The 12134-nt window shown below is 45.1% G+C and overlaps 1 protein-coding gene across 1 annotated transcript in view; it reads left to right on the forward strand.

Annotated features, from left to right (window-relative positions):
* Positions 1-687: 687 nt before the first annotated feature.
* HHAT (hedgehog acyltransferase) overlaps positions 688-12134 on the forward strand; it is a gene marked incomplete at its 3' end in the record, with an annotated part of 87313 nt that continues 75866 nt past the window's right edge. The window contains exons 1-7 of the mRNA XM_027893523.1: positions 688-799; positions 1024-1149; positions 2594-2661; positions 3847-3960; positions 4586-4780; positions 6041-6253; positions 8055-8226. Of these exons, the coding sequence (XP_027749324.1) occupies positions 1056-1149; positions 2594-2661; positions 3847-3960; positions 4586-4780; positions 6041-6253; positions 8055-8226 (856 nt within the window). The remainder of the gene's footprint in view (positions 800-1023; positions 1150-2593; positions 2662-3846; positions 3961-4585; positions 4781-6040; positions 6254-8054; positions 8227-12134) is intronic.

Below are 12134 nucleotides of genomic sequence, written 5' to 3' on the forward strand. Positions count from 1 at the left end.
GAGTCACTGGGTGCCAGATCAAATGAGCATAGATTACCCAAACTTTTCGGGCTGGAAAATTAATGTCTGTTTAACACCAGGAGCAGTGAGATTTATTAGCTGTGTCTGCAGTGCCAGGAGGTGGGGACTCTTGCTAAAATGCAGGTTAACCCAGGAGGGAGTTGTCAGCACCAGCACTTCCAGCCCTATGTTCCTGCTTTGGTGGTACTGTTCAGGCCTGCTGATTTATCAAACTGTTTTATGGTAATTGTAAAACCAGTGTCCCTGCGTTAGTGTGCCTTGCACTCAGGCAAGGATGGCGGGGGAAGCCTGTGAGGGGCTGTAGGTGTGTGCACCCTGTAGTGTGTACACCCTGTAGGTGCCTGTGCACCTTGTAGGTGTATGTACCTTTGGGTGTGCGCACCCTATAGCTGTGTGTACGCCCTGTAGCCTGTGCTTGCACTCTACAGCTGTGCGCACACCCCACAGCAGCGCTCACCCCCTGCCGCCGGCAGGGCTGCGGTGCCGCCCGGCGGCCGGGAGCGGTGGAGCAGGGCCCGGGAGCGATGGAGCAGGGCCCGGGAGCGATGGAGCAGGGCCCGGGAGCGGTGGAGCAGGGCCTGGGAGCTCCGCCCTCCCTCGGCTGGGCGGGCGCAGCCCGTGAAGGGGCCGGGCGGGAGCGGAGCGGGGCGTGGGCCGCCCGTGCTATGGAGCGGCGGGAGTGGCCGGGCGCGGGGTCACTGCTCGCCGCGGGGCTGGAGCCTCGGCCCGAGGCCGCGGCTGCCGCTCCTACCCCTCCTGGCGGCGTAGCCCTCCTCAGGTAAAGGGGGGAGCGAGGTCCCTGCTCCACTCGCCTCAGTGCCGGATCGGCGAGAGCAGCCGGGCTCCGGCCCCGGTCCTGTTTGTGCCCCGAAGGTCTGGCCAGGTACGGGCTGTGCTGAGCCCTCGGACCCGGGGCCGCGGGGCCCGGTGCGGGCTGCCCCCCTTCTCGGTGCCCGCCCGTCCTCCGCGGGGAAACCTCCCCGGACCTCTCTTTGCCCGCAGGGAGGCGGCCCACGGGAGCAGCTCCCGAGCCGATGCTGCTGCCGGCCTGGGAATTATGGCTCTACGGGTTCCTCACCGTGGGCTCCCACCTCTACGCCTTCTACGAAGCGCACCAAGTGTCCCGAAGTAAGTGGGGGACGGGGTCGCGCTTGCTCCGGCGGTCCTTCCCGCCCGTAGGGAAGGCGAGTTTGTGCCCCGAAGGTCTGCACAAACAGGCGAGGCTGCTTAGCCTGAGTTCTGCTCTCTACTTATTTAGTTTTTTGGTTTCTACTTAGTTACTTTGCGAGAGACGCCTGTGCTCTTCCCAGCTGCCAGCCAGCCCTTTGCGAGGAAGCAGTAGGCAGGTGCCGCCTGGGTAGAGAGCTTTGTCCCAGGGCTTTCTTGCCTTTGAGTGCTAGGAACACCCATGGCAATTGTGTCCTGGCAGCTTCCTGCCAAGGAAAGGACGGGGAGACCTCTGAAGCTCAGCTACTCAAATGAGGAAAGTTCAGGCAAGTTGGGGTTGAATTGTCTTGTTTTTCCTGGCTAGTCACCTGCAGCCTGTTGCAGGTGGGTGGTTAAGAAGCATCCATGCCTTGTGACGGTGCTTTCCAGGGTCTGAACCTGGTGAGGCCTCAGGACAGGTGGGTGCTCCCTGCTTGGAACTCTGAGCTCCTCTGCTGGGTTCTGCTTGGAGCAATGGTTGGGTTGTCTGTGCAGCCTTGTTTCCAGACACTTGCTTGTGCCTTGTGTTACCTCTTGGTGGTAGCTGCTGTGGAGACTTGGTTTGGATTCAGTGGAGTTGTGTAGTGCAGAGCTTGTGTGTGAGTGAATTGTATAAGTGGGTCCGTAGGTGGGGTTTTAGATGATTTAAATACAATTTATAGATAAAAAGAAGAAATGTTTGTACCATGTTGGTATTCTAATGGAAATGAAGGTGGTATTATAAAAGTATAACAAGCTAGAGAGGCTCATTAGGAAAATATGTATTGCATCGTGTTAGCCTTTAATCAGCAAGGTGTTCTACACTAATGACCCAGCTGTCTCTTAAAAGAGCTCAAGGGAAGGAGCGCCAGAAGGGCACTTGGAGAGCAGTGGAGGAAGTGTTAGGTAACTAGCTACAGGGCTGTCCACTTCTGTGTACAGCAAGTCTTCTGCAGAGGTGGCAGAATGTGATGGCAGCAGGTTCTGTAGGTGGCATCTCTGAGTGGCTTTTGTCTGCTCTGGCTCTACTGGCCACTCTCAGGTCTGTGCGTCTGCTCTGGTGGGAGAAACCAGGTAGTTCTGAAAAAGGGGAATTGAGGGCTAGTGCTGGTTTTATGCAGTAGAAGGTGGGTCGCTGTGTGCTACTATGCCTATTGGAAGGGGGAATCAAAGCACAGGTTCTGGGAGTTTGCTTTGCCATTGCTGTGGGGCAGAGCTGTGGCCTGGTTGGGCAGCTCAGCTGGTGATATGCCCCTCCCTGGATCTGGGTATCCCCATTGGTGGAGACAACATGGGAATGTGTTGCTCTTGAGCATCAGAGGACCCATCCCTGACTCTCTCTGCTCTGGCTGCTGTGTCCTTAGCAAAGGTTTCCTCTTCCCTGCAGAATATGAAGCTGTGATGGACAGAATGTTTGGGCTGGACCCAGGAACTCTCTTTTGGGGCCTCAAAAAGGTAGGAGGGGTGACAGGTACCAGCATCTCTAATTTTGAGGCAATAATACGAACGTTGTGTCTCCACACCCATTGCACATCCAAACTTCTGATTTAGCTTCAGAAGTTTGTGGTAACTTGCAGATTTGGATATTCGTAGTTAATTTTAGACTCTTTCTGGTGAGGTAAAGGGTTTGGCTGGGTGTGTCTAGATCCAAGAATCATAACCGAAGTTTTGTTGCTTTTCTTGATCCCTGACTTAAGTGTCTATCCTTTGCTACATCCCTTAATAACCCTCTGTTTTACTGTTTGGCCTTAAAAGCTTTGATCACCCTTGATACTTCCTGAAGCCTTTCCCCCCTTTTTTTCTGTCACTGGGTGATTTGAATAATGCATAACATCAGTGAGCATATCATTCTCTTGGTTGGCCTGTAGTCCAGGATAGAGTAAACAGATTTTTGAGTGAAAAGGTCTTAAAGAAATGTGGTTGGTATTAAAAAAAAGAAACTAATAAGAAAACAAAAAAAAAACACAACTGAACACACCCCCACCCCCTTGCTTGCATTTCTTCAAAAGTGTGTGAGGTCAAAAGAAACTAATGTAACTAATATTGAGGATTACTTGTGCAAGATCAGGAAGTGTTTTGGTGTTTAGGCCTGCCATCACTGCTGGTAAGGGAAGCCATGCTTCAAGAAAGCTGTAAAGCAATTCTTGAACTTCTAGTGAGGCTCTACAGAGAGGGCTATCTGACAGAGGGCTATCCTCTTACCTAATTTAGGTAAAAACCTCATGCCACAGGAAACTCCGGATGACCTGACTCCGCCTGATTGCAATTAGGCATTGTTGAAACAGGGAGTTAAACTTTTCTTCCAGGAAAATGCCTTTTCATTTAAGTTCTAGATTTTTCAAGGCAGAGCAGAGTTGCATTCCTAATCCCTCCCTTCTTCAGCACTAGTGTTTAGGAGGGGTTTAGGAGTCACAACATTGTCTAAAGCTCTTTTTTTCTTGAACTTTGCACCTTTGGAAATCCAAATGGTGCTGAGTTCACTGCTTTACTCAATCCAACTGGATTGCTGAAATGATGTTCCTCAGACGTAGAGTTGCTGGGTAAAACACACCCAATGTGTTACAGAGGTGTTCCCTTGTCCTGTAAGAACATGCATTTATGGGCAGATACACGCTGTGACCAATTCCTTTCATGCCACAGGATCCCATGGACTTTGAATGGAGCTACTGGATCGAATGGGGAAGGGAACGTATACTGTGGCTTCTGGCTGGTCACCTGCTGGTATCACAAGTGTCCAGGCTCCTGGTGGAGAAGGTATGCATGGATTTTTTTCACAGCAGGGAGTTTCTGTGACTTTCAGTTTACTCTGGACATGGGAAGCTTGGCACTGAGGCCACTGAATGTAGTAAATCCCACTCTGTGGGGTGAATCGTGTGAGTGGGTCTGTAGCAATCCGTAGGTTGAGATTGTGTAGGTCTCAGTGTTTGGAGACTTCAGCTGCCAGCCTGTGAAAGCCTCTGCCTTGTTGTGAACCATTGAACAGTGTCATTTGACTTGTAGATGAAAGAAGGGTGTAGTTTTTCCTTTCCAAAACTGTAAAGTGATGGCTGCTTGGGTTTTGGCATGATTGCTAGGTGGTTGCATGATTGTGAGAAATGATCTGTGGGGTGTCACACCTACTAGTTTGGGGAAGGAAAGGAAGGAGTTATGTTCTCCTGCAAATTAGGGAGACTCTGGATTTCACATGATGCTATTACAGGAACACCTTCCCCTTCACCTTTATGGATACTGTTGGGTTTTTGCGTATTTTCAAATGTGTTCTTAACCTTGTTGATTGTATTTATCTCTACTGTAGACCCTGTGCAGGACTGCACAAGTACTGAGTGCTTTTTTTTCTTTCGGAATAACTAAAGGTTGTTAATTTTTCTTTTTCTGACAGTATAAACCATGGTGCTTGATGGTTTATGGAATGGCTGCCTGCTGGTTGTTACTGGGAATCAAGGGCTTTGCTGTCATTTTGTTACATGCAGCTGTTTCCTTTGCTGTGGCTCAGTTTCAGCTGTCACTCCTGACGTGGTTGTGCTCCCTTATCTTGCTGTCCACTTTACGCATACCAACTGTGGAAGAAACCAAGGTAATGTGAGGAGGACTAATTAAGCATCAAATTAATTATGGTTGCGGTTGTCTGTAATAGCATCTACCTTTATGACAGCATATTGTCCCTTCAGTTGATGTAAGCAGAGTTTGGTTTGAAAAACCTCAGACAGTAGAGCTGCAGTGACTCGTGCTGGAGCTTCTCCAGTTAGAAAAGGTATATTTCTTGATCGTGGTGGCCAGTGCATTGAGATAGAAATATGTACCTTAACGTGTAACTGGTATTCAGTAGAACTGGAATATGATAGTACTTTACTAGCGCTCTGTTAAAGACATTTCATATTCTTTGGAACTCTAATCATACCAATTTGAGGTGCTGCTTTTCAGGGTTGTATCTGGGAGTTGCTCAGTCAGACCTGCCTGTACCTTACTGGTGACTGTGGACTTCTTCAGGGAGGGAGACTGTTCCTCTGACACTTTGATTTGTACCAGATGAGTTACTTGCTCACAACTGGTTGATGCGAACTCAGTTTTGCTCTTTCTCTTGGTAGTACAGATTTTGGAAACACTGTTGCTCAGTTCTGAGGAATGTCCTTGTTGCATTTACTTGGACCAAGGGGAGAAATGGGCATCTGTAATAATGTTTGTTTCCAGATGTTTGGGGAAGGGGAGACAAGTGTGTAGGGTCTCTTTATGTGATGTAGTCAGGTTTGTGCCTTGCCCTGAGGAGGAAAAGGCCCACTGCAATACAGTGTAATCAACCAAACTACATTTGCTGATGTTTCCAAGTTTATGATGATATGTGTCTGTTGTTGGAAACAAGTGTGACAGTAAGTGTCAAAAAGTCAAGGGCTCAGTAACATTTTTTCAGCCTTAAGCTTTCTTAAGAGTGGCTGATTCTTTTCCGATCTAGCATCAGCCCTAGCAGTCCCTTGGCTGTCAGTAGTGTTGTCAACTGATTTGAATATGGTATTACTGGACCAAATCTGAGGGAGGTAATGACATTTCTGTAAGAAAAGCTCTCCTGCTGTCATAGTTCTTCACAGCCTAATCTGTTTCTGAAATCAATTTGTCTCTTTATGTTGGCTGCAGTATCTGTGGAGGACCTTTCTCCTTCAACAGCCAGTGTTTGTTCATGTGTTTGATGCTGTTCACTTCAGATTCTCATTCCAGCTGCTGTTGGCTTTAAATGCTTCTTGCTGATGCTGACCCCAAAAGTTAGGATCTGAGAGGACATCACTGTTTTGCCATACAGAAAATACAGCATTGCACCATCATGATCTGGCTTTCTGTCTTGCAGAGGGAGTGGTACGACACTGAAAATGAGTATTATCTGCTGCTCTTCACTGTGTCAGTCCGCTGCCTCTTCTGCACTAGCTTCAGCCTGGAGTACTGCTGGCATGGACCTACCCAGAAGTCATCCCACTCATTCCCATGGATGCTGGCCTATGTGTTTTATTATCCCACGTTCCACAATGGACCCCTTATGAATTTTGATGAATTCAGTAAGCAGGTAACAGTGGTTGTTGTTTGGGTGTCTAAAGCTATCTTCTACAAAATTTTGAAATCATTGAACAATATTGTAGGAATGTGACAATTTTGATTGCATCATTGGCAGTTTGGCGATGTTCTGTATATCAAATTTTAAGGCAAACCTTCCTGCCCAAGTTCTTCACTGCACAGGATGTTTTTGTCTGACATAAGATTCATCCCTTCAATCAGGGAGCCAGTGATGTGCTTTGTTACGTTTGGAAAGTGTTCATAATTTTAGCATGCAGCTGCTGGCCTTGATTTTTTTTCTTCTCCGTCAGGTGGAATAAAGTAATGTTTTCAGGATAAACTTGCTATTAACTCTGAAACAGATTTCAGAGTCACAGAAAACTGATAGTTGGCATTGGAAATTCCTGAAGGCGCCAGTTTCCCCTCATATTGAAGTGAAAACATGATTGTTTGCTTGGAGCACTTTGCTTCAACTAGGAAGCTTGTGTAAGACTTACCAATCTTAACAAATGCTTTTCCTAGTCCCTTGCAGGCTGCTTTTCAAGCCTGCTTCTATGTGGCAGCGGAAAACTCCGTATTTTCTTTCTTTATTGCTTTCCATATTAGTTGGAAAAGGGTTTCAAAGTTTGCAGTGCCCAGCAGTTGATTCAAAGTGCACGATACAGAGTGTGTTTATTGCTGCTATTTGAGAAGACCACTCGTAGAACCCTTTAAATGAAGCTGAGACTGAGATGAGGGTTCCTGCTGAACACACTGGAAAGTGGAAGTTCTGGAGTTGGAGACAGTGAAACTGCTGTATGTCCCAAAGAGTGTACTACCAGTTCTGACAATTGGTATCCACTGCTAGGCAAAAATGAGGTACTGACACTTGATCAGTGGCCTTGCTGAATTTCTGGCTTGAAGCAAGTCATAGCAGTTCTAGTCATGGGGTTGGAGGCTTGTTGTGCAAATCCCTGTGATAAAATGGTGGTCTCCGAGCTTTCATCTGCTTGGTACAAACAAACCCTCCAAAAGAGTGTGCATGTTGGCTGTACTACATGCCTGTGATTGAGGGTCCATGGAGATGAGTTAGTTACTTCTCTTGTATGTGCGTTTTTGGTGGCCAGTTAGAGACTGGAGAAGGAAATGTTGCACACAGTAATAGGTATACAAAATGACTATTTTTAGGCAATCCTATGTTTCTGTTGTTTGATCCTATTCTCTTTTCTTGCAGAAAGAAGGTGCAATAATAATATGCCAATGTGTTTACTGTAGTTCAGCAGTGTAAGAGTTTGGGGCATCTTGAGAAGCATGTCAACTGCAAACCTTGTCTTACCTAGTATTTAACTTGCACTTCCACTTGCTCATCATGTCATGTAGGTCTTGGGCAGTGCAACAGGGGAAAAATTAAGAACTGTCTTCAAGTAATCAATTCCCTGGAGTTGTTAAAGTTGGAGGTATTTAAAGAGCAAGCAGTCATGGTCTCTCTGTTTGAAAGGGCTGCTGCTTGGAAAACCTTCATAGCTGTGGTTTCTTTAATCTCTTTAGATTATCTATAGAGGTTGATCAAATTACAGGAGTTTAGGTCTTGTGTCTGGATTCTGTTCAGGTTAACAGCACTTGACCTTTCCTACAACAGTTTGGTGCAGTGTATTTGTGTTTGGCTTCTTGTTGGTTTCTATGGCTTACTGAGTTTGAGACTGGAGAGGCTGGTTTTTCTCAAGAATATGTTTGGAGGAATTTCCAAATGGTGTAGTCAAAAAGTTCTCAGGATGAGTATTTTGATTAAAACAGTCAGTTATGTGATGGGTAACCTCTTTGCGTTTTTTCTGCAGATGAGGAGACAAGAAGCTTTCAGTGTGAAGAGTAATCTCAGCATCTTAATCGTGGGCATAATTCGTATTTTCTTTTGGTGGTGCTTGGCTGAGCTGATGATTCATCTCATGTATATCCATGCTCTCTACAGTAGTGCTCTGCCTTTGGAATCTGCATCATACTGGGCCTTGGGTGAGTATAGACACAATAGCAGAAATCTTCCTTCTCTCCCACTTCAAGATCCTCAGTTATTTCTCTTTTATGTCTGTCTGTAGATGCTTATGAATAGCACATTATAGCCAGCCACTGCCAGAGAGGTGCTCTACAGACTCATAATATAACATGTAGGCTCTCTATAAGCTTAGTTGAATGTTACTGAGCTGCTTCCTAAATTAAAAATGTTCTATACTTTTTTCAGTCTAAAGTATGTCTAAACTGTGGTCTAAAGTGTTTCTCCTCCTTGAGTCATAGAAGTGGACACTTAAAAGAGTTTTTTTTTAGTGTGGGGATGGAGGAGGGGAGATGTTAATTATTATTGATCTCCCTCTGATTGATGTTTCTAGTTTGTATTCATGTTGAAAAGTAAAAATGACAGAACTCATGAAACTAGTAGAGGGAAGGACTTGGAAATACAGTGACCTGGAAGTAGCAGTCAGTACCTTGCAGTTATGTTTTCCTGCTTGGATTCCCCCACTTCTGCCCTTGCTCAGTCTCCCTGGTATTTCAGTAAAATGCCCAACTGTGAGGAAAAAGTGCTGATAAATGCAGCATAATCCAGCAAGAGCTTTGGGTGATGGTATGTAAATAACTGTTATATGTAGTCCATTTGATTCCTACCCCCCTTCCCTTCCCAGCTATGTGTATCACCAGGTAGGAGGAACAAAAGAAACTCCAGACCTTAAAACTGGGTTCTGAAAAAGCCTTCGTGATTCCTGAATTGAAGGAGGTGTCTCTTACACCAGGGATATTACACCATAATATACACTCTGGTGTGGTCCTGTCCAGCATTTGTTGAAGATTACCTATGAAGTGTGTGTTGGAGGATACCTGTGCATTGGACTCTGGTCAGCAGAGGGCAACGTGTGCACTCTGTGCTTATCTGTAGGTGCATAAATAAACAATATATATTTCAGTATGATTTTTATATCTAAAAAAGGGCAAGGGCAAATGGAGAGCAAGAAAGTGAGAGGTTTGCCTCTGTGGTTCATTGTTTGTTCTATTCCTTACTCATTCACTGTTTAGAAAGTGGATTCTGAGTTTTTCTGATGTAAGTGTCAATTCATTGATGAATTAAATCTGTTCACTCCTGGTGTTTGTGTATGTGACAAAAAGCTGGCCACTTGATAAGGCAGGCAAGGCTACTGAGCTAGGCATGAAATATTCCAGCTGTGATGCTACTGGTGGATTCCTCCCTCCTTTCAAGACTACCAATGTTGATTTTAAAGGGGAGCTGAGGGTGAGTTACTTCACAGACAACATTGTAGGCTGTATATTTATTTGATGAAAAAAAGTATGTAATCCTGAAAATTAAAATGCATTTTGAACAGATGATTAGAAAAGGTGAAAATACCTCAAAGCAACAGATGGTGAAAGCCAGTATTAAAGCAAGTTTGGACTGAAAAGCTGTCTGACTTCAAGTCAAATGACTATATTTTAATGAGTTGCCTGTGGAGACCCTGCTTTTAGGAGAGATGTATTCCAAATGTAACCATACTCACTGAGATTCCTCTTCATATTGAAAGCAGCTGTTTAAAATATACTACAGATGAGATTTTGAAGCAGAAGCTGGTCACTAAAAGTGTTTTTTCTGCGTGTTTATCACAGTGGTGGGTTGACCTTGGCTGGATGCCAGATGCCCATCCAACTGCTCGATCACTGCCTTTCCCAGCCATAAAGGGGAGAGAAAGATGGAAGACAACTCGTAGATTGGGATAAGACAGTTTATTAAAGCAAAAGCTTGTGCATCCAAAAGCAAAGTGAAAAATGACAAGGTTTATTCTCTACTTCCCAGTCAGCAGCGATGTCTGGCCACCTTCCCGAGACGCAGGGCTTCAGCACGCACAAGGGTTTCTTAGCAGGCAGCCATTGGAGACAGTGAATGCCCCACCTCCCCACCCCAGCCTCTGTATCTGAGTTGGTGTCATAGGGTATGGAATATCCCCTTGGCTAGCCTGGGTCAGCTGGCCTACCTGTGTTCTCTCCCAGAAGGAATGCCCCAGCACCGGTGCTGTGCTCAGGAGTAGCCAAAAAACTGGTGTGCCATCAACACCCCTCCAGGCCACTAAAGCACAGCACCGTGAGGGCTGCCATGGGGGAAACAAACTCCATCCCAGACCCAACACAATGACAATGGTTATAGAGGACTCCTTAGACTACAACCAGTTGTAGGCCACTGTTGTGACTTGCTTTAGGGAACCACCAATATATGAGTAATAAGGGTACTAGTAATACTTTAAATCTTACTGGACCCTTATGGATCTTACCATGCTTCTACACCAGTTCTTGTACAGAGCCAAACACCTCTGTTATTTTGCATTCTGTTTTATTAAAACCAGTTACATCAGGTAACTGAGCCTTGAGACCAAGGAAGCATCCTGCTCTTGACTCAGGAGGATTAACCACATGCTATATAAGCCTTTCTGCACTAATGGGTTTTGTTAATTCTGTAGTTTATATTTAACTACAGCAGCTTCAAAGAAGCACAGAGCATCTACCCTTACCACAATGCCTGGCTGCTGTGATAGTCTGGTAAACTTAGGAGAAAGACTGTGAGACTGTTCTGCAATTACCTGTAATCAGGGAGGTTATATGTGCTCCTCCATTTTTCTTCCAGGATGACTTTGAACAATGGGCAATAAATGCCAGTAGCGCAGGTAAAGACAACAGTGTTGTGAGATTTTACTCTCAGCATCCAAGGGTAATGTCAGTCGACACCTCGTGAGTGTGAAGCTATAGTTGTGATCTACATCATTGTGTGGTGTTCCTGTGAGGTGAGACAGCAAAGAAATAAAAGACCCCACAAACCCTAAACTAAACCCGGACTGACTTATAGTTTTTGTTTAAAAATGCTAATGTACAACATTGTCATTAATGTCTGTGTAAAGCAAAAATGCTAAAGTGACCTAAAGTAATATTGTTGAGGGCACACAGGTATAAAATTAAGAAAAAAAATAATAGCTGGGAGAATGTTAATTACCCAGCAGTAAGAGAAATATTTTCTCTTGTGTGAATGGAATTATAGGCACATGAGTTTATACAAGCAGCAACATACCAAAGTGGTGCATATATGGTTTTGATGCCTGTGTATTTTACTGTAAAAAGGGTGCAAACTGTCTTCAATGTTACTGTTCATGTGCATTAGCTACTGTTAATATAATTTTTTTTGTTTGTGTTTTTTTTTTTTTTTCCGATTTGGTGGGGTTTTTTTTGTTTGTTTTGTTCTGTGTGAGCAGGTCGAAGTCAGAGCAGAGGAGAGCTTTCTCCCTCTCTACAGGAAATTACCTTCTGTCCCAAATAACCCAACTGGGTTTTTTGTTTGGTGTCCCTTGAGACACATATTACTGTACTGTCTTAAAGGCACAGAGGATATTGTAGCCTTGCTTCACCTTTTGCTTCTCAAATGAGTATCCTTCAGTCTCTTCACTGGCTATGTAATCTGGATAGATGAAGCCTATCTCTTGAGTAAATAATGATGTGTGTTGTGGTTTAGGAATGGTATTCTCCACTTTAGTACTCCCATTAAAACAATGTGCTGCTTTCCCTCTCCAGTTGGAGATCCAAAAGGCAAAGATCATAGGTTAAGAACAATTTACTAGAAATGGCAATGGAATAAAAAAATGAACAGTATTAATATCACAATATTAATAACAAAAGTGTACAAAAGAGATAGTGCGAAGCTCAACCCCCATCCATGCCACTCCAACTTCTCCATTTGGCTGCAGAACAGCATTACTCCACTGCTCCATCCACCGCACTTGCTCAAGCAGAAGGACCCCCTTCTCCTCGGAAGTGAGAGTCCCTTTCCCCACCCCTGGCACTGACCTGAGGTGGTATAGAATAACTTCGTCTTAGCCATGTCCCCTCCTTGCTACTGCAGAAAT

Source organism: Empidonax traillii, unplaced genomic scaffold (assembly GCF_003031625.1).
Source record: "Empidonax traillii isolate 1590-97213 ecotype Southwest subspecies unplaced genomic scaffold, ASM303162v1 scaffold391:size1093220, whole genome shotgun sequence".
Classification (NCBI taxonomy): Eukaryota; Metazoa; Chordata; class Aves; order Passeriformes; family Tyrannidae; genus Empidonax; species Empidonax traillii.